This window comes from Malaclemys terrapin, chromosome 2 (assembly GCF_027887155.1).
Source record: "Malaclemys terrapin pileata isolate rMalTer1 chromosome 2, rMalTer1.hap1, whole genome shotgun sequence".
NCBI lineage: Eukaryota > Metazoa > Chordata > Testudines > Emydidae > Malaclemys > Malaclemys terrapin.
The window spans coordinates 197,730,850-197,753,973 of record NC_071506.1 but is presented as its reverse complement, the minus strand read 5'-3'; the positions used below and the strand labels follow the sequence as shown (position 1 = coordinate 197,753,973).

Sequence of the window (23,124 nt, the reverse complement as noted above, 5' to 3'; positions counted from 1 at the left end):
GTTCAAGTACTAGAGTAAGTCTGGCATCATGACACTGCAACATTGTACTTCTGAAATATGTTAGACATTTCTAACTATGTGGGATATGACTTAGTACCAGCAAAAATGTGTTATCTTTATTTTTATTAGTCACATAGCATTATAAAGCAGGGCAGAAGCTGGGGTAGCTTGCCTGGAGGAGTTTTCAGTATTGTGTTCCAGAGTTTGATACATTTGAAAGAGGTCTGAAAGAAATGGTACATCAGTGACATTTAGTGGCGCCTAGAAACTATCCATTGAATGCGTTAAGGTGTCACCAACAGGGTGAGGGTTAATATCGTTTTAATCGAATGATGAGTTCACAAGAATTCTGTTCTGCCTGTATTTTATTTATTTAGATTTAAATAATAAAAAGATGATTATGTAGGCCTCGAGGCACCCTAAAATGTAATTCGTAATTCAGTAAATCCCAGCACCATTCAAATAGTACTTTCAAACAGGAACTCAGCCAGTCAGCTAACTACAGAAACTTCTTTCCACCCCTTGATCATTGTGGGAAGCGTACCCTCAGCACTCTCCTATGGAACACTCCACTGTTTTTCCAGCTCCAGTAGGTTAGACAAAGAAGGGCGATTCTACACAGCCTGCATCGAATGGCTCTGATTAGTTCATAGAAATCAGATTAAAAATATGGTGAAAGTGGGCTGTGCCAGGAGCCTTTCATTCATTCTGGCAAGCTCTTCCTTTAATGTCTCTCAGCAATGCAACTCACAGTGAGAGGCACGGGTGGCACTACATCATGCAGCAAGAGACAGATTGCTGAAGGCTTTTGCATATCAAAGCCCTGGAGTACTGACATGTGCAGGAGAGTTAGTGCATTGGGCAGATGGTGCAAAGTCACTCAAACAAGCTTCCCCTTCAGGGCAAAGATGGTGGCTCCTCAAACAACCCATTGCTCTAAATAACGTCAGGGTCTTTGTTCTTGAGGGATCAATTTTAAAAGGTCCAGCACTGCTGTTTGTGTTAGCACCTGTCTCCTCAGAGGGTCCTTTCCCCAGTAAGACAGTGTCAAGGTTTCACACACACACACAAAAATGGGAGAGAAAATTACATCCCCCCCCCCCCTTTTTAGAAGGTTATTGATCACTGTTACAAGCCTCTGTAAAAGTAAACTGAATAAAGTAATAAAAAATACAACACAGGCAACAATTCTCTCCCAACAAAAGCTGGACTAAAATGCCAGATGTTTGGCTGCCAACCTTTAGTGCAATCTTGATCAGACAACCATCTCCAACAATTTCAGTGTTCTAGTGTCATTCTTCTTATTCATTTTTTAAACTCCAGCAACGTCTTAGGCACTCAGCTGGATACAAAATGAAGAGATTTTATGCCCCAGAGAGCTAAAAGTCTAAGGGTATGTCTACCCTCCAGTTGGAGGTGTAATTTCCATCTTGGATAGACATACATACTCCAGGTCTGATTGAACTAACATGCTAAAAATAGTAATGAAGCCACGACTGCATGGACAGTGGGACAGGTTAGCCACTCCAGGTACAGTAGGAAGCCCAGGGCAAGGAATAACCTGGGGGCCTGATCCAAAGCCCATTGAAGTCAATAGACACACTGCCAATGACTTCAGTGACCTTTGGATCCGGCCCTTGAAGGGGTTTGCTTTGTTTTTCACAAGGGGCTCCCCAATTCCTTAGGCCCCTTTGGAAATCCCAGCTGTAATGTTTGGATTGGTTCACTTCTCACAGACACATGGAAGAAGCACATTTTAATGAGGGACTTAAATACAGGAAGAGGGTGGGTTGGTGAATCACAGTTGGGAGACGTTCCTTGCAATAGGGGTGGGCTGTGGCAAAAGGCCTGGAGTCAGGGAATGGAGGAAACGAATGAGCCAGGGAGGTGGCATGGTTGGAAGAGCACAGGGAGATGAGATCAGAGACGAGGGCTGGCTTAGAGTTGCACGGGGCCATAAGGCGAGGGCAAATGGCATGATTCTCCACTCTCTTGCACCTTGTGCAGTCATTTACATCTGTGCAAAGTGGGTGTAAAACAGTTCCATTTTGATCTGGTAGTGTTTCACACCCATTTTACACAAGGGTATAAAAGGCAGTGGAGAATCAAACTGGAGAAGTTTCAATTTGAGTCAGAGATTATATTATTACAGAGGTGACAAAGTGACTCTATAGCCAAAGTTCCATTAAGATTTGCATTTAAATCAGGGATCAAACTTCTTTGCTCTGTACGAAGATTATTATTTAGCTTCCTCAATTTTATTGCACTTATTTCTCAGTACAGAATCAATTTTATGAATGGATATTTACTAGTAACTTGGCTAGTTTAATTGATAAGCATTTAAAAATTACCCCTTTTTTGAATGAGTCCAAATCTTTCTTCTGATCCTTCTAGGAAAGATATCCCTGAAGTCTGAGAATTAAAAAATTGACTCAAGGATGACTCCAAAATCAAAGATATTGGCTGCTTTTCTTGATATGCAGTTTTTTTGATATATGAACAATATAACTATTGCTACTGAAATTGCAACATTTCTTACATAGTATATTTTCATCTAATTAATTTCTCCAAGAACATTTTGCAGGGACAATAGTAGCATGTAATTCACCCTCACCAGTTATTTTTGATAGAGTTGTGCAGCGTACTTTTGTAAGGTAAGTCACCTATAATTAGGCTGTTAGAGAAAGCATTCTGAGGGCCGAGGTTTTGGTCTGAATGCACTTCACTGATGTAGTCACCAGAGCTGTGCAGAGGAGAAAAATCCCATTTTACAAAGGATTTTGAAATTTGGCTTCAAAATTTTCTACAAACAAAATTCTGAAAATAATTCACTTCAGACTAATCAAAATGTTTCATTTTGGTTTTGACTTTTTAAAAGTTTTATATTATAATATGAAATTTAAAAAATTGGAACAAAAAGTTGTTTCAAACGGAAAAAGTCCAAACAGTTAGTTCTGAAAAATGTTAATATGGGACATTTCAACATTGTTGGAACTTTCTGAAACAAAATTGTGGTGAAATTGATACGATTTAACAACGCATTTCAATGTTGACAAGACGGCATTTTCCAAGTTTCTGAAGTATTTCTGACCAGTTCTTGTAGTTCTCACCAGTGCAAACCCCCAGCGTGGATGTGCTGCACCATGTACAGCAGGGCTTGCAGAAATGTGGCTTAGCTTGGTTTCAAACTGGGGTAAGTTACATTGATGCAGCACAAGGGATTGACAAGAGGGGACGGAAAGGACAATTATACCAGGTACCCCGAGCCCAGGGCCTCCCAACATTTCTGTAACTGGGGTGCAAAGGAGGAGAATTGGGAGGGATGGGCCCCATTTGGGGTCCTAATACCAGCCCCAAATGTATTTCATTGGGACTACCCAGCACAGCTACAATGGAGGTGAGGCTGGGAGCTTGGACAAGCGCAGTTATAATGCTATAGCTACACTGGGTCACAAAGCTCTAATACACAGACACCCTTAGTTACATGTGGCTAGTTACATAATTCAGCTCTTTACCGGCTGAGCGATGAGCAAGAACCTGCACTCTCACTTTTCTCCTGGATCATCGACAGCCTGCAAGAATGGAGGAGGCTGTCCTGCCCTTTTCTTAAAGACTGTAAAGAAGCGCTTTCTAAGGTGTACAGGACAGGCCTTCCTCTCTCAGCCCTATGGCAGACCTTACCCACTGTTCTTGATCATTGTCTTCCCCGTCCTCCCTTTGCCTCCACCCCACTGCAGCCCTCTCTTATTTTCCACTAATACACTATCCAGTGTAGTCACATCAATCTGTGCACGTACAGTTTTTGCAAGTATAAGAATTACACGTATAAAATGTTATTCATATAAAAATATATACATAGAACTAAGGTGATGACACTGGATTAGGCAGTGGATGGGGTGCAGAAGGTGCCTTCCTGGGCTAGGGATTGATTGAGGGTCTCAGGAGCAGAGCTGTATGGGCAACAGGACTGGGGAAATTAAGGAGCCAGTGAAACAATTAGAGCTGCTCTGTTTAAATGTTATGCTCTCAGCAGAGAGCGCTTTAACTGCCACTCATGTTTTCTTAATCACTGCTTAAAGCTATACAAATTGCCAAGCTGCTGCTGCTGCTTCTCATGAAAAGGGGACAAATCTGGAGCACTGGTGAAAACTTTCACTATTGGGAATGCAACCTTTTAAACGGAGATATACATATGTGACTAGCTTTGCAGCCTCTGTCTCCAGCCCAGGGTGCTTAGCCCCCAAATTTGATAATTTACATACATCTATTTAAAAAAAACTAGGAAATTCCTACACATAATCTTTGTTAATTCAGAGTTAACGTTGTTCCAGTGCATTTTCTCATGGAACTATAAACACGGAAAAGAAAATAATACTTCACCGCATCTCTCACACTTAACATAATGCAGGTCCCCAAGTCCATTGTCATCATAATACCCAATCTCACCAGCACACTAATACGTGTAATTTCAGTTCAACGCCACCCTTGGTGCACACATTAAAGACATGAGAAATCACCCTACAATGCACAGCTTGTAACTATATCATCTGTAATATTCTAACTGAGCATCAAGAGCACATTTGGAGAGGCGAGTGGGAGGAGGAGACTGACTACATGACATTTAGAGACAAACTGATATGACACCGACATCTCTTGGAAAAGCGCCGTTTCTTATTTGAAAAACAGTTTAGATTGAGTGCAACATGGATGGCAAGATTTAAAATTAGACTTACAAGTCTTCATCAAGGGAGAATTTAATTGCAGTGTTCAATCAGTCCACAAAATCCTACAATGACAATTTAAGCAGACAAAGTAATTCAAAACAAATCTTGAGACGTCTAAGAAGATAAAGTCCTTCTTTGGCTGAATCACTTGGTGATGATCTACTCCACACAGCTTATTTTCTCCTGTTCCATTATTTAGTGTTCTCATTGTAATACTCTCGAATCCCAATTTCCATGACATCTTCCTGTTTATTTTTTTAACAGTAGAAATGTGTCCAGAAGAATAACGACTCCCGTGATGTGCCCTGTCTCACCTGAAATGTACTGCAAGCAGGCGGTAGATCTGACTTGAGAGGGACAGACACATAAAGCTCCTCACATTTAAAACATCTGATTTGCCCTTTATTAGCATGCTTTAAAAGTGCATAACTATTGACTTCCAAAGAATACGAGACATGAAGAGAAACGATGTCTACAGTAAAAGCTGAAATGCTCTCCAGCACCTATAAAAACAAACTATCCTTAGTAGAAAACTTTATACTCTGAGTGTACTTATTTGAGAGGTATTTCCCTCATATTAGCTCAGGGTATGATCTTCAAACTAAGCCGCATTAGACCCATTCTTTTCTTGGATAGGAGACCTTCGTGGAGTCTTCACCTACTAAGGAAAAATATAATATAAATATATTTTAATTAGCTACAAGTTTGAAAGAGTCTGCAACTCATTTAACCTTGACTTCAGCAGGCTCCTGAAAGACTTGACCTGCCTGAACCATTACTTTGAAGCCACCTCATTGGAAACATGCAGAATTCTGCTAACATCCATTCTGTACAGAGCCCTGTACAAAGCAATGCTTTTAGCAGTGTTTCATTGCTCCGTCTCAATTCAAATATCAAAGGTAATGGTCATTTCACACTTAACATTATATTTATGCCCATGTTAAGATCCCTGTCACAGCAGAGCAAAGGGACCATAGCGTAAATGAAAATCTAGCCCTATTATGTTTAATCGCTTAAAATAACAAAAAAGCATACAAGTCACATTACAATTTATGTAGTACAACATAAGAACATAAGAAAGGCCGTACCGGGTCAGACCAAAGGTCCATCTAGCCCAGTATCCTGTCTACCGACAGTGGCCAATGCCAGGTGCCCCAAAGGGAGTGAACCTAACAGGCAATGATCAAGTGATCTCTCTCCTGCCATCCATCTCCACCCTCTGACAGACAGAGGCTAGGGACACCATTCCTTACCCGTCCTGGCTAATAGCCATTAATGGACTTCACCACCATGAATTTATCCAGTTCTTTTTTAAACTCTGTTATAGTCCTAGTCTTCACAACCTCCTCAGGTAAGGAGTTCCACAAGTTGACTGTGCGCTGCGTGAAGAAGAACTTGAATGCAGGCATTCACTTTTAATGTCCCAAATTAAACAAGGAAAGCCTAGCAATTGATAAAACTGCCCTTGTAATAAGCCCTGGTTCAGCAACGCACTTAAGCCCATGCTTAAGTCCCACTGAAGTCAAGTCCCTTCTGAATAGAGATAGATGCAATCATTTGCTTAAGTGCTTTGCTAATCAGGACAATAAATGGCACCTGATGTGAGCCCTTTATTTAAATATGCTTGTAATCCAAGAGAGAGACACTGAGTGACTATTGTCTTGATGTAGCAAACATTGTGGGAAGAGAGGATACCTAGCTAACATTAATGGTTGGAAACTTCCTTCTAAAAGTATCTCCCAATACATTTCAATATGCTAATGGCCATGCATAAGGGTGCACTAGTATACTTAACAAGGGAAATTGTGCTCCCTTCAGTTTATATTCATATATTGTGTTATAGGAAGAACAGTTCTGTTCTTTTGTTAAATGTTAAGCATTCCTCCCCTGCTTCTGACCAGCTGAGTTATTCCTAGTTTGGTTAAATGATTGATCTTTAGAAACCTCCCACAACAGGAGGAAAAAAATCAGAGGAAAATCCTTTTCAGTCTGCTGAGTTTTATTAGATGAACAACTTTCACGTGACACATTAGTTTCCATCTTTTATTCATCAACTAGTAATAAGCAGCTGGAACAAAAGAGAAAGGCCGGGAGATGACAATACAAAAAATGTTCTTCTACCACCCACACCCTTGTGTATGAATATAGATTAGCAGTTCTCAACCTTATAGAGCTAGAGAGAGAGAGAGTCATTTTGCCCTTGAATGGAGTCAGAGAGAGCTACAAAGTGATTGCAGTGTGGAATCCTGGCATCATATTATTTAATGTCTGCATCATTGCCACCCATCATCATCCCATATTGATGTAACGTCATGCCACTAACAGCAAACTTCAGCATCAGGATGTCACTGGGATGCATTTTGTGGGAAGGGGGAGTTGTGTTTCTCCTCTTTCCCACTCTGTTTGGAGTACTGTGTAGGGGTCGGTGGCCCGTGTCTGTTTGGCCAGCACTGTTTTGTCACAGGTGGCATGATGAGCACTCTTGTAGATCAGCACTCTACTTGCTTTGCCTAAGAAAAAGCAGTGAAGAGACCGGAGGTCAACCAGTGGATTCCGCAAGAGCTCCATGCAGGGCCCCGACTACAGCACGAGGCTGTGGACACACAGATGAATCATCTGTGAATAGTACATTTTGTACTTGGACTATTTATGTGACAAAAAATATTGGTAGCATCAACACTATTCAAATAAAATGCAGTCATGGACAAAAAAGCAACAACTAAGTGACCCTTCCAAAGAGGAAAAGAGTCAAAACCTATGCAGTTGTACAGGAAATCTAAAGACAGACTCATTACCTGTCGCCTGGTAAGAGGATGTTTTCCCCTCAAGTCCTAATGTTTAATAAAACAGGCCACCAGATTAAAGAGGAAATTACTGCTAAAAAGAACAATCAAGGGCACTGGAGGACTCTCTCTGTGACACACGCTTCTTTCTTTTGCTCCAGGTTATTTAGTATTTTTATTTCTCTACTTATCCATACACTCAGTTTGAGGCCTCAGACATTCCAAGAGACATGTTTTTCTTAATTCAGTTTTTTCTGAATAAGATGATTTGCTTTTCAAAAGAAAAATCACTCTAAAAACAGAAACTAAAATTAGACTTACCTTTACTGCCTTCTCTCTCACTTTTCTGGCTTTTTCAAGCATTATCCCTGACCAGCTTTGAAATTATACAAGAGATGTTACTGGTATTTTGTCTGCTGAAGATTCTTGAGTGCTACATATGAAAGCTTTTCCTGAACATACACTAGCATATGCAAAGACTTTATTTTCATTCCCATATTTTTAAATGAACGGGAAGCAGTAGGTAACTTATTCATCTTTAAATGTTTATTTATAAAATAGTAGTGAATTACATAATGGGGAAGGATATTGGATTGACAGCTCTGAAGACTGAAAGGGCATGTTTTCTCATTTACACTAAGGCCTTTTTATACTGCTCTGGGAGTGCCTTTAAAGTGGGAATAAATCATATTAAATGTAATTTACGCCCACCTTAAGGGCCCTTTTTTTTCCCTATTGCTGATCTCTGTGCTTTTACTTTCCTTCTTTCATCCATCAGAGCAATTATTTCATTTGTTCTAGACAAGCTTTTATTAGCTATTAACCTCTTACAAAAACACAAAGATTGACAACAGAAAACGAAGACTAAATAAAATAAAGAATAAATGCATAAATCTGAATGGCTGAATGAGAAACACAAAGAAATTGAACAATTGGATAAATAGAACAAACAAAGTGAGATGTATCAAAAAAAAAATAGTCTTCAATTACAGATGAAAGGTGACCAATATGACAAAAACTGACAATTGACAATGCATAGTCCCTAAAGACAAGAACAAGAGATAGAGAGACTATATCCAGGAACTATATGGTCGTAATAGACCTGAAAAACCTCCACTTGATATTAATCAAGTAAGCCCACCAATAATGGATGAAGAAATCATGGCAGCAATAGAGAGACTTCTGAATGGAAAAACGCTGAATTGTGATGGAATACCAGCTGAATTGTTAAAAGGCATAAACAATGAAGACTTGAAAGCTTTGTTAAAGAAGACAGGAGACTTTATAATCTATAACAGTGTTCATTTTGGGGATTTGGATACACAGTTTGGTTGTAAAGACTACAGAACAATCAGGCTACTATCACATGCCTCTAAGACATGGTGAGTTGTTGAAGATACAATATAAGGAACGGTTTCAGAGTAGTAGCCGTGTTAGTCTGTATCCGCAAAAAGAACAGGAGTACTTGTGGCACCTTAGAGACTAACAAATTTATTTATTTATAAGGAAAGATTGATAAGGAAATGAGCAAACAACCTTAGGGCCTCAAATATGAAATAAACACCATTATGAACCTGAAGCTCATACCAGAAAGATCAGCTGAAATGGTGAGAACAGTACACTCGTGTTTTATTAACTTCCAAAAAGCATTTGACAGAATCTACCACTACAAATTGCTCAACATAATAATGTCTGTAGGGATTGCTGGATATGAACTCCAAGTAATACAACAATTATACTGGAATCAGAAGGCAATTATAATGGAGATGAAAATGAAAATCTATAGTGATCAAGAGAGGACTGAGACAAGATTGTATAGTGTCACCAACTTTATTCAACATTTATAGCGAGTGATTGATTAAATTAATTGAAGAAACAGAAGAAGATATTAAGATGAATGGAAAGATGAGTGAATAACTGTGATGAAGTGGGGATTTGTTATGTTGTATGTGAGCCTATGTGAGTCTGACTGTTTTGCATGAATGATCTGTGTGCCTCGTTTCCCTGTGTATTGCACCAATGTCTAGGTGGTGGGAATAAGCATGTGTGACCTTTGTGGGGGTTGCTCCAGCTACCTGCATGGATAGTATGGCCGCCCCTTTGTAACCTGAGACCCAGGAGGGGGATGTGACGAGGTGACTCTTGGCCTGGGAAGCGAGACAAAGGCCAGAGGAGGAGCAACGGGCAGGGTAGGGGCCAGGCAACTGGAAACGAGTCGGTCATGGCTGGCTTGGAGCTCGGGGGAGGACCAGAGCCCTGGCTCTGGGCTCCCCTCCCCCCAAGATGGACTTGGCTGAAAGTCACTGATTTCTGTGCTAACAAGTTTTGTCCTACGCTGTGTTCCTGTCGACTAATAAACCTTCTGTTTTACCGGCTGGCTGAGAGTCATGTCTGACTGCGGAGTTGGGGTGCAGGGCCCTCTGGCTTTGCCAGGAGCCCTGCCTGGGCAGACTCGCTGTGGGAAGCGCACGGTGTGGAAGAGGATGCTGAATGCTCTGAGGTCAGACCCAGGAAGGTTGAAGGTGTGTAAGCTTCTTGCCCTGGAGACAGTATACTCAGAGAGAGGAGGCATGCTCCCCCAGAGTCCTGACTGGTTTCGTAGGGAGTAGTTCCAGAGCATTGCCCCAGTGGCTCCGTGACAATAACATTCACTATGTATATGACAGTGCTGTTGGCTGAGGCAGAAGAAGGTCTGATGAAGCAAGACTAGCAAGAGTGAAAGAGACATTCTGAAAGAATAAACATCTGATGAGAAGGGACATAAATCTGAATACTAAATTCTAACGTTTACAAAACTTACATTTGGTTTATGTTAAATTACAACTGTGAAACATGGTCATTCAAACAATTGATAATACAGAAACTACAATCCTTTGAATTATGGTGTTATGCAAGAATTCTGAAAATTCATGGATAGACTGTTTGCAGTGTTGTTGTAGTTCTGTTCATCCCAGGATACAGGAGAGACAAAGTGCATGAGGTAATATCGTTGATTGGACCAACTTCTGTTGATGAAAGCAGCAAGCTTTTGAGCTCCACAGAATTCTTCTTCAGGTCATGGATAGACTGTGCAACCAACAAAAAGATATTGGAGATGATTGGAACTTAGCAAATGCTAGTCAGAAATCTTATCCAAAGGAAGATTTTATTTGCAGGGCACATTTTAAAAAGTTCAGCAGGCAATGCATGTTTACGAGCTCTGTAAGCAAAAGTTGATGGCAGAACATGAGGAAGAAAAAGATCTTGGATAGACAATGTGGTATCCTGGGTGAATCAAATGGATTATTCATCCACAAAGAGATTAACAGAGGATCGTTCAGAATGGGCAACCATGGTTGGTAATCTCCAGTAATGGAGAGGCCACATAAGAAGAAGGCCTTTTTACACTGCCTAAGTGGTATAAAGGGGCCTCAGGGTAAATGAGAATCTGGCTCAAGGTGTCTACAGACTCTCTGCCTCCCCAATATGTCTCAAGTTTATTCTGGAGGGATCATCTTAATGTGAGAGGGGGATATTCTGTCTCCATGACCATTCAATCCTTAGGGTATGTTATGGTGTGGACTGAGATCATCAGACCTTTAGTCCCACTCACATGTTTGTTTGTTTGTTTGTTTGTTTTTTTAATCCTGTTACCTACAGATGATTTTTTAATTAGATTTTGTAAAATGTAGACCATTCAAATTGTTGTGGAGCATACATACATACATAAAAAACAACACCATGCTCAATTAGCCAACTGAAAAACATCCAATCAAACACAGGTCCTCTGCCCTAGAGAACCCCTGACTTCAAAGAGAGAGAAGTAACTGTCAGTCCAGGACAAAGGTGTACCCCTACTTCTATGCCCAATCTCCAAGTACCATTCCAAAATCCAGATCATATTGCCAGTCCTCTAAAGCAGTCATGTGCCTTGGGTTTCCATCATTTTGGAACACTGATTATCTATGTCACAGCCTTGGCAACACTTCCTTACATTAAACATCTCCAGCTTTCACACCATGAGTTTGAAATTGCCCTTCATCTTCTCTCAGATTATGGCCCACAGTAATGTTTTGCTCTGGTGTTTATCTGTAGATTTTCTTTTCTTTTCTATCATCATTCACCATCTAAACCAATCTGCATCTCTATCCTGTTAGATAAAAGTACAGTAGGTATATTGCAATTACAATCCTATGAAGGTATCTTATTTAGGACCATCATGCTTGGATTCATGAAGTTTCCTCTTCCTCCTTCCATCTCTAGGATGTGATCCACCCCCACCCACTCTGTGAAGGTGTCAATGTGTTTGGCCTACTCAAAAATTGCAGATGTTGCTGGAGCTACCAGAGGCACAAACCATCTGCATGGAGGTTTTGTTCCTCAATTTACCCATCTGGCTTCATGGCACCACAGGGTCTGATAAAATCCCTGTGGGTGGGTTCACATATTAGAGGAGGAATCCAGCAAGTTAACATTGACTAAAGGCATGTGAATTTTGCAGGTGATGGAATCTTTGCATTAGAGATTGATTCACCAGGAACCAGGCCCTTCTTCAGATCCCTGGCGCCTGAACCCAGTGGAATACCTACTGGTAGGCAGCCAAAGAATTTGGAGAAGGGAGGAGGGGAAAAACATGTCACAAAGTGAGCACTCCCTCATACTATGCATCTGCAGCCTTGGTTGCCGGTTCCCTCCACTCAGGGAAGATGAGGGAAGATGTGGGGCTCAGCTATTTCAGCAAATGACAACCTAAAAATAATGGCCTACAATTGACTGTAATCGTATTAGTTTGCTTTGCATTTAGATTTCTCAATGGCTGCCTTTCAGAAAGGCTCATCTATCCACTGCAATGCAGATCTTTAGACTTGCCAATTGCAATTTTATCATATAAATAAATAGTAATTGTAATCAGACGCTTATCTTGCTACCATAGAGCCTAAAGTTACGCTTTCCCTTTTCCCTTTGTAGCAGAGCCCTCAGAAGTGCTAGAAATGACATAGAGTAAAAGAGAACTTCAAAATAAAAAAACAAAGTTCCAGGATCATCACAACTCAGATTTTATTCAACAACAAAGTTGAAGGAAATATTGGATATTTTTTCCTCCCCGGACAAATGTTTCCAATGGATATTAAAAATAAAAACATCATCTCTAAATAAATTCACAATGTAATTATTTTTCATTAAATATATTTGTTTGGCCAAAGAACAAAAACAAAAAAGTTAGAACCCGTTGTACAAAAACAAAAAATAAATCCCTTGCAAACTTGTAACACTGTAACAATGATGATGCCAATTCAGATGTCTCACCATTTTCATTAATCTGTGGAAACTATTATTTTACTTTGAACCAAAAAAGAAAAAACCTTGGATAGCATTAAGCCAATTTTAGAGGCAATTGAGGCTTAGAATAGCTACAGGGAGAGAACAGAACGAGTGCCTTCATTCACAATTTGTGCTAGTAATTTGGGAGAAATATAGGGCTAGTTAAGAGACGGCGGAAAAAGAAGTTAGAAGCATTGCAGTGTTATAGTGCACAGTACAGCGAAAACCTGCAAATGACTCATTCTAGGAAACTAACTCTAGCAGAGCACAGAGGATGGAGACACTGTTGCCAATGTAAAGGATAATGACAGTGATGATGGTGCAGAAGTTTAAGCAGTTAATACTTTTCATCTTTTTTTTGGAATCAGTTGTGAGCCGACTCTTGGGATGGGCTGGGAAAATCTTGCTCTCTCCACCTTCCACTTACAGTAGCTACTTCTCTCTACCTCGCAACTTCCAGATAAAGCACCTGCCAGTGCCAGGTTTGGTTTCGTAGGCATACAGTTTGGAAGCATCATATTTTATTTAGAATACCTATTCCAGCATTAAAAATTTAAAAGTTCCTCTGATGGACGCTGCTTAGTGGTCTTCGCGTTAGCCACATCCAATGGACTGCAATTAGAAGTTAATTAAAGCAATGTAGTTTTTGGCTAGCAATGGGGGATATGGGATATGGGGAAAGGAACAGATGTAGGGAATGGAAAGAAAAGTGAGTGCTTTAACTACAGTCCATAATCCAAGGTGTGCATAGAGAAGGTGGGCTTCTCTCTCTCTTTGTTTAATCTTTCCAGTTATAATATTTCCAGTTTAAATGCGAGTTTCAGTGGGCAGTTTCAGTTACAGTCATAAACAAAATCATAGTTGCTGGGCTCCTTTGGAATTGGTGGGGGAGCATCAGGAATCTGTATATTCTCTAAGTCGAGGAGACGCAGCTTTATCTCCATGCTGAGCAGTGTGTCCAAGTCATTTCGTGTCAGGTCACTCATCATATCCTTCCCAAGGAGGGCATTCAATCCATCGGTCCAGATACAGTACTGCCATGGAAGACAAGAACCTCCATTAAGTCCAGACCTAACCTACTTTCCCATGCAAACAAATCAGTTAGTGGGGAATTTATGGTTAAAGCTCTGCGCGGATATAAAAATGTGGATCTGCATCTGCCAGAATCAACCTGCAATCCATCCCACGATCTGCTAGCCATCCTTTACCTGTATCCACGTCAGCAAGCCTTCTCAAGGGCTAGCGACAGAGGGTGCGGGAGAAGGGAGCGAGTGGGGGTGCGGGGTCTTGCAGGGAAGAGGCAGCGCAAGGGTGGGGAGTGGGAGTAATGGGCAGTGTGTGTGTGTGGGGGGGACTCAAGGAGAAGGGGTGGTGCAGAGGGGGGGGAGGCTGGGGGCCTGGGCAATCGCATCATGTGCTGCTCCCGGGTGCTCACGAGCAACGGCACATGGCAGCAGCAGTGAGTGTTGCATCGCAGTGAGTCGGAGGGGTGAGGCGCCGGGGCCCTGCCTGCTCCAATCCCCATGGTCGGAGGTGGGCCTTGCTGCCCAGGAGCCGGCAAAGTTGAAGGTAAAAACAGAGGAGAATATTTAGGAAAAGATTACAAGGCCTCTGTTAGTTCATTAGAAGATGGCAGTAGTCATATGCTGCATTTTCCGGTGGAGGTGACTGAAATATTTACCAATTTCCATGACAATTTGCCCCTAAGAGCCAACATGGACTATAATTAAATTGTTGCAGAATTTATGGCAGAAAGAACCCAACATGTGTCCAATCTAGAGGTTGAAGAGGACTACATCTTATCTAAAACATCACTCTTAACAGTAGCTGAAGCTTTGGGAGCTCTAGAAACATTATTGTTAACTTCTCTTAACTGAAGATTTTCCATCAAATCACTTCCTGGAACGAAAAAGCTTCTAAGTGACATTGAAAAATTAATCCTCAGGAAAAGCCAAATGAGCTTCTATCAGAATTAACATCTGTTTGAAAGGTTTTAGCCAGAATTTCAAATGTGAAAGCTGCATACCTAATGCACTTTAGTTGTCCTTTCTTGTGCTAAGCATCCTTCTAAGTTTATGTCTGGAAATCCCAAATACTTTGAGACAATTATTTGTGATGCTTCCACCTTCAATTTGGAAATTGACCATTATCTTCCAAGGTGTATGCTTCTTTGGGGGTTGGCTGTTTTGTTTTGCTTTTTTATTTGCACCACTGGCTCACAGGGCTCTGTCACATCCCACACCATGGATACAGCAGAATGTATAGTGTGTTATGTACCGGGGCATGCTTAACAACATTAAACTGAGAACGGGGGGATGTGCCATTCAGTAGCATAAAAGGTCAATGTGTTTGTATCCATAAACTCCACTGATGGTATGGGAGTGCGGTCAAGACTAGCTGATGATGCCTGTTGGTGTTTAACAGTCTTGATAGTACAGGCCAGGGATGTTATGCTGAGGTTAACTTGATTATTCTGTAATCTTGTATGAATGGATTATTGGTCACACAGGAGAACATTGAAGTTTTATTTGTATTCACTTGGGAGAATTACCTACTTTCCAGTGATTAAGGTAGATTGAATTAAGAAGAGGAGCTCTTACCACACCAGAAAAGGAGGAGGGGGAGTTATGAGTGAGCACAGCTCTCCCAAAACAGGAGACAAGGGAGAGGCCTCTCTCTGTTTTATTATTATTTGTATTACTGAATCGCCTAAGAGCTCCACTCCTGGACCAGGATTCTATTGTGCTAGGTGCTGGACAGACACAGAACAAAAAGACTGTCCCTGAAAATGTACGATCTTTAGAGAGGAGGGAGAGCTGTGTTCCCCACCCCATCTCACCCTTGTTTCCCCTTACTTTAACATCTACTTACCTCATGCTTATCAGGAGCGATGAAATTCAGTTGGCCATTTGAGTCATACAATATAGAGAAAGCAAGCTCAAGCACCTCCTGGAAGAACACAGTCATAAAGAAACCCATATTAGAAGTCCATAAGAAAGAGTCACACATTCACACCTTGCTCTCTTCCCTGCCAACAACTCTGAAGAAAACTGAAATACTTTACCGTATGCACCAGAATAAAATGACACTCACCTGAAATTCTACTTTGTTTCCAGCCAATACTGCCATGGTGCCAGCATATCACAAGAGACACTGACAACAACAGAACCAACACTGGTGCCAATGGGGTTTAGGCAAAGCTAAAAATCTGAAATGAGTAGCAGTGACAGTGTGGGGTTCCAACTTAGGCTAGAGTTTGGGTTTGAGCCGTGCCATGGCTAGGGTCTGAGATCAGAGACACCGAAACCTCGCGAAGCCATAGCCCCATAAGACAGATATCTCACAAGGACAGTTCGTTTTGTGATATTTGTGCCATTGTTGATGCCGGAAATCTTACAAAATTATCCATTCTCAGGAGATTTCTTCCATTTTGGTTGCCATCTGAACTAGAATGGGCAAATGTGTCCCATGCGGGTTTGGAGCCAACCACACAGAGGGAAATCCCCAAGAAGCACAGAAGGTTGCCATAGCTGATTCCTCTTCCTCCTCTCAGGGCCCACTCCCACCAGTGTAGGGGGCATTTTGGGGATGGGAGGGGTGTGTGTTCAAACAGACCTGCACTCTGGTGCTTCTCACTAACGTAACACCCTCTAGAGGGCCATTACAAACTGCTGTAACATAAAGCAGCTCTGTAGCGACACAGAGTTACCCTGAATAATATAAGGAAGGAAGGCAAAAACATGGTGAAAAGCTACCTATGTGTTTCTCCTCACGTGCACTTCCACTGTTGCCTCCAAGAATCTGGCCCACAGTATAACCACCTTCAAACTTTTCCACCACTCCACCCCCGCCTACATCTCTACCCTCATTACTTCTACTCTCACTCCCCCCACTCCTCATGTTCCAGCCCAACCTTCTCTCTTCACTACCTCATTCAATTCCTTCCCGTTGCAGATTCAGTGCCTTATTCCATGCTGTCTTCTCTGCATTGTACAGACGCCTAAATCAGGTGCTAACTCCCTACCTCTCCTCCTTTGAACCCCTTCTGAGAACTCAGGAGTCCCACAAAACCTACTGGCAATAACTTCCACCTTCCATGCTCTGCTCTTCAAAAATGCCACATCTGTGTGTCTACTCAGATTGTAAGATCTTTGGGTTGGGCAGCCAGGGTCTGTGTATGTGTGTGTGTAGAAAATCTGGCTCTTGCTTTTATTTAACAGGTCATACTTGTTGCAAGTCCATGTAAGCTCTAGAGCTATACTATAAACTCTGACACAACACTAGGTACATAAGTGGTGTCTAACAAATACTGTAATAATAAGGATAAATTAATAAGTTTCTCAATGTGGTTCACATTCTTATTTCCATTTCAAATGGTTTTAGAGAGCATATAGTGCTACAAATAAAAAATGTTAGTTCCTCTCATGCAGTAGCTGCATCTATCTGAGATATTACTGTTTTTGTTGTTCAGTTATAAAGATCTCAAATAAGTTTTTTTTTTTGAGGGGGAGGTTGGAAAGAGATGATCAGTTTTCTCCCCTATGTCTCTGAACTGGAATTTTCAAAAGAGCCTAAGGGAGATAGTTAAGCATGCAACCCCTATTGAAAGTCAATGGGAATCAAGTTCCTTTGAAAATGCCAGCCTATGTAAATAAATAGTCAGCATTTATCAACAGTGACCACACTGCTATCTAAGGTACTGTGGTATTTCCATATCCTGAAACTAGCAAGTAGATGTGGTATATCAGTTATTGCAGCATGTCTCAATATCAGTTTTTACCGCACGCTAACAGTCATTAGTGAAGTGACTAGTGTAGCCTCTACTTGGTGAACTCAGAAATATTTCCCTCCATATCATGGGCCCGGTTCTTTTTACCCCCTTGCTTCCTGGTCAGTGGCCCTATAACACTGATTGGTTTTACTGGCTCTCTTGAAAGAGAGAAGAGATGCATACAACAATTGTTCCTACACTGCTAGAAGCTACAAGAGCACTGCTTCCTACATTCACGATACTGAGGATCAAAAATGAAACAACTATAAATCTGTGGTGGCTATAGCAGATATACCAGACCAGATTTGATCACAGGTACACAGAGCCAGAGTAGCTCCATTGACTTCAGTGGAGTTACTCCAGATTTACACTGGTGTAACAAGACCAGAATCTGTATTACAAACGTTAAGTTACACCCTATACACACTTGATCTGGTTGATCTGAAACTTCAGTATCACATGGCAAAACTTCTTGCTTTCCTCAGGGTGTGGGTATTATCTCAAACTTGCTGTATTTCTAGAACTTACAAAAGGAGCTCTCTGGGTTAATTCCCAGAGGAAGCAACAGCTCCTGGCTCTACAGATGCACTCAGCTATCAAATTGCTTATAGTTCATGCAGTTATTTTCTGTTTTAGGCATGTGTCTCTCAAGCGTATTTTATTAAGAGTAATGACTGCATTCCAGAACCAAATTTACCCCTGCCCATACAAGCCTGGCCTTATCTCCTCTCAGAGTATTATCAATTACTGACATCAGAAAATGCCAAGTCGTGAAACAAAATGCGCAGGGGAGGGAGCCTGTACTATGAAGCTACTGAGTTTCCAGAAGGTCACCAACAAATCCTGTACATAGGACTGGGGCTGTGAAAGAACCAATAACAAACAGTATGATGCTCCAAGCTCAGCCTTTCTGTCAGATATCTCCTCAACATTCTCTAGCTAACTCTTCCCCTCAACTCACTACTTGGGTTGAAGACCCCACTGGTAATGGATCCAATCCCAGCTCCTGCCTATATTCCTGCATGCCATGCCCTGTAGTCATTGCCATGTCTTGCACCCATTTTGCTCTATTATCACTCCCTTCTCTCCCCGTTTCCCATGTTCCCTTGTTTGCCTTTTTGTCTCTTTTGTCTTTTTTTTGCTGGGTCTTACTTTCAATTTTTCATTCAGTCCATTAACTTTCTCATTGTTATCTCCTTTCCCTTTCTGCCTCCCTCTGAAAACCCAGTTCTCAACCTCTCTGTGTTCACTTCTCCCTTCCAACTCTTTTCACCAGGTCCTCTCTCTGTCCCAGATCCATCCTTTCTCTCACAATCCTCCAATTTGCTCCCTACTTCCAACTCTGTTTCCTACTTCCAACTCTTCCTTCCCTGCAACCATTCCTTCATCACTTCTAACTTCTCCCTCTCGTGCTCTCTCTCTCTTCCTTTCCCCTCTTGCTGAATTCTTCTCTGCCCCTTCCTGTTTTTACAAGAGGAATCAATGCTTGGAACCAGAGATGTCTCTCTCATTGAAATAGAGTGTGAACACTCTGCTTACAGTTACTAGCCACTCCCTGCTTCAGCCTCATGGGGAATCCTTTACAGAAGAGATGTGAGCAGACAGGATCAGGGGGCAGGGCAGCTTTTGATAATCAGATTTGCTACTGGTTAATTGTTATGCTGCCAGTGCCTAAGGCCAAGGAGCACAAGCGATCACATGCAGCTGAAACCACCATGTGAGTGTCCTTCCACCTCATCCTGAGTGGTCTCATGGTTCCTACAGCCCACATCACAGGTTGGGAACCACCGGCCTACTAAGCCAATGCCAGAACAGGATGGTTCCCACAGTACACTACCTAGAATGTGTGCTGGTGTTCTTGTTCTGTGATAACCAAGGTGAAATCAAAGAGAACAGATGTTTCTGAAGAATGGAGAAGAAAGTAGATTAATTTCCGCTCACTAAAAATTCTCCACAGATGGAGAAAGTAAATAAGGAAGTGTTATTTACTCCCTCACATAACACAAGAACTAGGGGTCACCCAATAAAATTGACAGGCAGCAGGTTTAAAACAATCAAAAGTAAGTATTTCATCACACAACGCACAGTCAACCTATGAAACTCGTTGCCAGGGGACGTTGAGGAGGCCAAAAGTACAACGGGGTTCAAAAAGATTTAGATAACCATTGATGGACCTATTCTCCATGAACTTATTAGCCTGGATGGGCAGGGATGGTGTCCCTAGCCTCTGTTTGCCAATAGCTGGGAATGGGCAACAGGGGATGGATCACTTGATGATTCCCTGTTCTGTTCATTCCCTCTGGGGCACCTGGCAATGGCCACTGTCGGAAGACAGGATACTGGGCTAGATGGACCTTTGGTCTGACCCAGTATGGCCGTTCTTATGTTCTTAAACCTACCACGTCAGCAAATGGAAGGGATGACTGGGGAATACCCACGGCTAGATGAACATGTCTCTCATACTTCCTGGTTAAATGACTTTTAAATCAAATACAATTCATTTGCATAAAATATATTAATATTATATGAGAGGCACAAATGAGCCTAATAGTGAGTCTTAAAAATTGAACCCAATTTAAAACGTGAGCAAGACTAAACAACCATGGATTCAAATCTGCTTCTATCAAGCCATTCAAGTTTCATATGGCATCAAAATTCCAGTTCACCTTTGTTCCTATTTATTTCTAAATGATCCCAACGGAAGAATTAGGGCTGATGTTGGCCAATGGAGAAATGATGAAGCCACTATTAAGAACATTCTGCCAATTCTATTCCTTTGTGTAACACTGTCATTCTCTCATTTAATTTTCTTTTCTTCCAATGAATACACATACATATAACATATAACAAGCACCTTAATGTGTATTCCCTTTCCCTCTCTCTCTCTCTCTCTCTAGGTCATAACATGATGAAGGTGTCCTTTCAAATCCTCTCTTCAATTGTGAAACTTCAACCTACACTCTGTGTTTTGTAAATACAAAGAAAACAGAGTTTGTGAGATTTTGATACATCATTCTCAGCTGTCAAACTAAATTGAGCTAAAATTTAGCTAAGCAGTGCTTCAATATTCTGCACAGACTATTAAAATGTTGCAGACATTGTGCATACAGTCTGTATTACACAATAACTAACCTTCCAAATTCTGTTATTCCTAAAGCAGAAAACGAGGACATGGAAAAATCAACATCATAAATGGAGTAATGACAAAAATTACTACAGTCTGTACCAAAAACTGAATTCAACAGCTATGGATGTAATTATGTTACCTATCAATTCCTGACCTCCACATCTTTGGTTAGCAGCTTTATGTCAGTCTATTGCAATTTTACCCTAGGAAATGGAGCATTACTGACTGCTGAGGGCATACAAATCTGTAGCCCTTCTATTTAGCATTAAACTCTATTTAAACACTGCTGCTTTATAAAGATGACAAATTTTCCATCACCCAGTGTATGGTTTCTGTCTTTGTTTGTGTGGACAAATGAATGCCAAGATAAGGAAGCACTAGAAATACTTCATCTATATCATATAGTTGCAACAGACAAATGCTGTTGATGTCTCAGATGCAGCAATAAGTAGGAGCTGTGTGCAATCTATGGCGTGTATGTGTGTGTTTGTGTTCTGATTCAGAAAATTAACCAGGAAAATGTTTCCTTGCTTTTTTTTTTTTTTTTGGTTTGGCTTTGATTTTCATTTGACAAGGCTTTTCATTTTCAATCAGGAATATTCTATAGTGAAAGAAGATGAGGGTAAACTCTGTATTTCAAAATGACTATTCTGCTCTATGAGCCAAATACAACTGAGACTAGTTACCTGTATGGGAAACATACTCAAACAGAGCTTCTGAGATGGTCTGTCCCTCCAGCCACCCTGCACTCATCAGTGTAGTATCTTAGAATCAGTCATTGAGGGAACAGCTAGTTTCAGCTGTCTCAACCTGTCCTCATCTCTTTCTCATTGTAGGAAAAGACCAGAGGTGGGAATGGACAGATAAAGGTACATTGCAATGGTTACGGGGGGAAGCTTTCACTGCACCCATCCCCACAGTGCCTGGCTCCAGATCTGTCTTTAATCCTATGCTTTCATGAACATTAAACACACACATTTTGTTTTCAAAATTAAACACTACTGAAGTAGGAAACCCTTTTTTAAATATTTTATGCTTCAGAATCTTTCTAAGCATCACAACTAGAGGTGGATCCAAAGCAGAACTTCAAAATATTCCTAATTTCAGGCATTGATAGATTCAGATTCAAATCCCCTGGCTAGAACCCTGTGGTTTCAAGTCAGACCCAAAGCAATGAGGGTCTTATTCCCCCACTGAAATTCATATGCAGCACAGGATGGAAGTCTCATGAATATACCTGTTGGCCAGGGATTTCCACCTTTAAAGATGGCAGAATTTTCCCAAGATCATCGGATCTCCCAAGCTCTCGTAATTGGGAATTAACTTCTCAGCAAAAAAAAAAAAGGCAAGATTTTAGCACTATGAAACCTGAACACTAGTGCTAGCTTCAGCTTCTTGAACCCAACCTCTGAAAAATATCCTAAACCTAATCTGGATCTGAACACTGCACCTCTTCTCAATCCCACTGTAACGCTGAATGCATCATTGCCTCCTTAAAATTCAAATATCACATGGCATTCTTTCATCAGCATCCATTTCACACCTGGGTTTTCTAGCACACCTCAATCTGAAATTACGATAAACTGGACATAAATTGTATCTTTGCTGTGTGACAGATGCAGTGACAGATTCATCAGAGAATATGGTAAGCACAATTTATTTTTTTAATTAGGATAATGTTTCAGCAGGTAACATCGTTAGGCCACTCATCAATAGTTATTGCTACTCTGTTAGACTCCCTGGAACCCAGCAGGAGCCAGCACTACTGATCACTTCTCCGTATGTGTTGTGTTTATCCACAATTATCACAATGCACAGATGCCATGAAAGTTAAACATAGGGTTGAGCCCACTCAAGTAGGCTTGTCTAATAATTTGACTCACATGGTCTTAGATGAAAACAGAAAAAGACAGAAAAAGAGATGAATGTGTGTGTGTGTGTGTGTGTGTGTGTGTGTGTGTGTGTGTTCACATACAAATGGATTTGCAGCAAGCCAGAATGCAGTTATTTCAGGAAAGGTCATGTTCACAGTCTTTGTACTCTGCATAGTGAACAGTTATAATAATTTGAAAGTCATACCTTGTTTTGTTTAAGAGCACCTTTCTCCTTCATGTGAGGGCAGTCCTTCCCTGTCACAACTGCTTTTATATCTGCCACAGGTACTGCATTCAAAAAAAGAAAATGAGTGTAACCAAAAAGTGTAAGAGCTGTGCTGTCAAACAAGAGGCAAAACTGATGTGTCAAAAATTCCAGCTACTATGCCATTACCAGAGTCTGCTGTGAAAAAGGAAACTAAGCAAAACAACTGAAACAGGCATCACTGAGCCTTAACATAATGGATTCAAGTTTCAAATGTCCAGATGGCAATATGAACTAGGATTCTGCATCCTCCCTCTTGTTGAGACTTTTGATGGAAAA

The 23,124-nt window shown here is 41.1% G+C and overlaps 1 protein-coding gene across 9 annotated transcripts in view; it reads right to left on the bottom strand.

Annotated features, from left to right (window-relative positions):
• Positions 1-4,736: 4,736 nt before the first annotated feature.
• ELMO1 (engulfment and cell motility 1) overlaps positions 4,737-23,124 on the bottom strand; it is a 453,353-nt gene continuing 434,965 nt past the window's right edge. For 7 of the 9 annotated variants that reach the window (XM_054019255.1, XM_054019256.1, XM_054019257.1 and 4 more), the window contains 3 exons: positions 22,786-22,868; positions 15,680-15,757; positions 12,528-13,842 (listed from right to left, as the gene is read on the bottom strand). In XM_054019255.1, coding sequence (XP_053875230.1) covers positions 13,642-13,842; positions 15,680-15,757; positions 22,786-22,868 — 362 coding nt within the window. In that variant the 3' untranslated portion in view covers positions 12,528-13,641. Of the gene's footprint in view, positions 5,386-12,527; positions 13,843-15,679; positions 15,758-22,785; positions 22,869-23,124 lie in introns of those variants that run through there. The other 2 variants (XM_054019260.1, XM_054019259.1) reach the window with 2 other exon arrangements.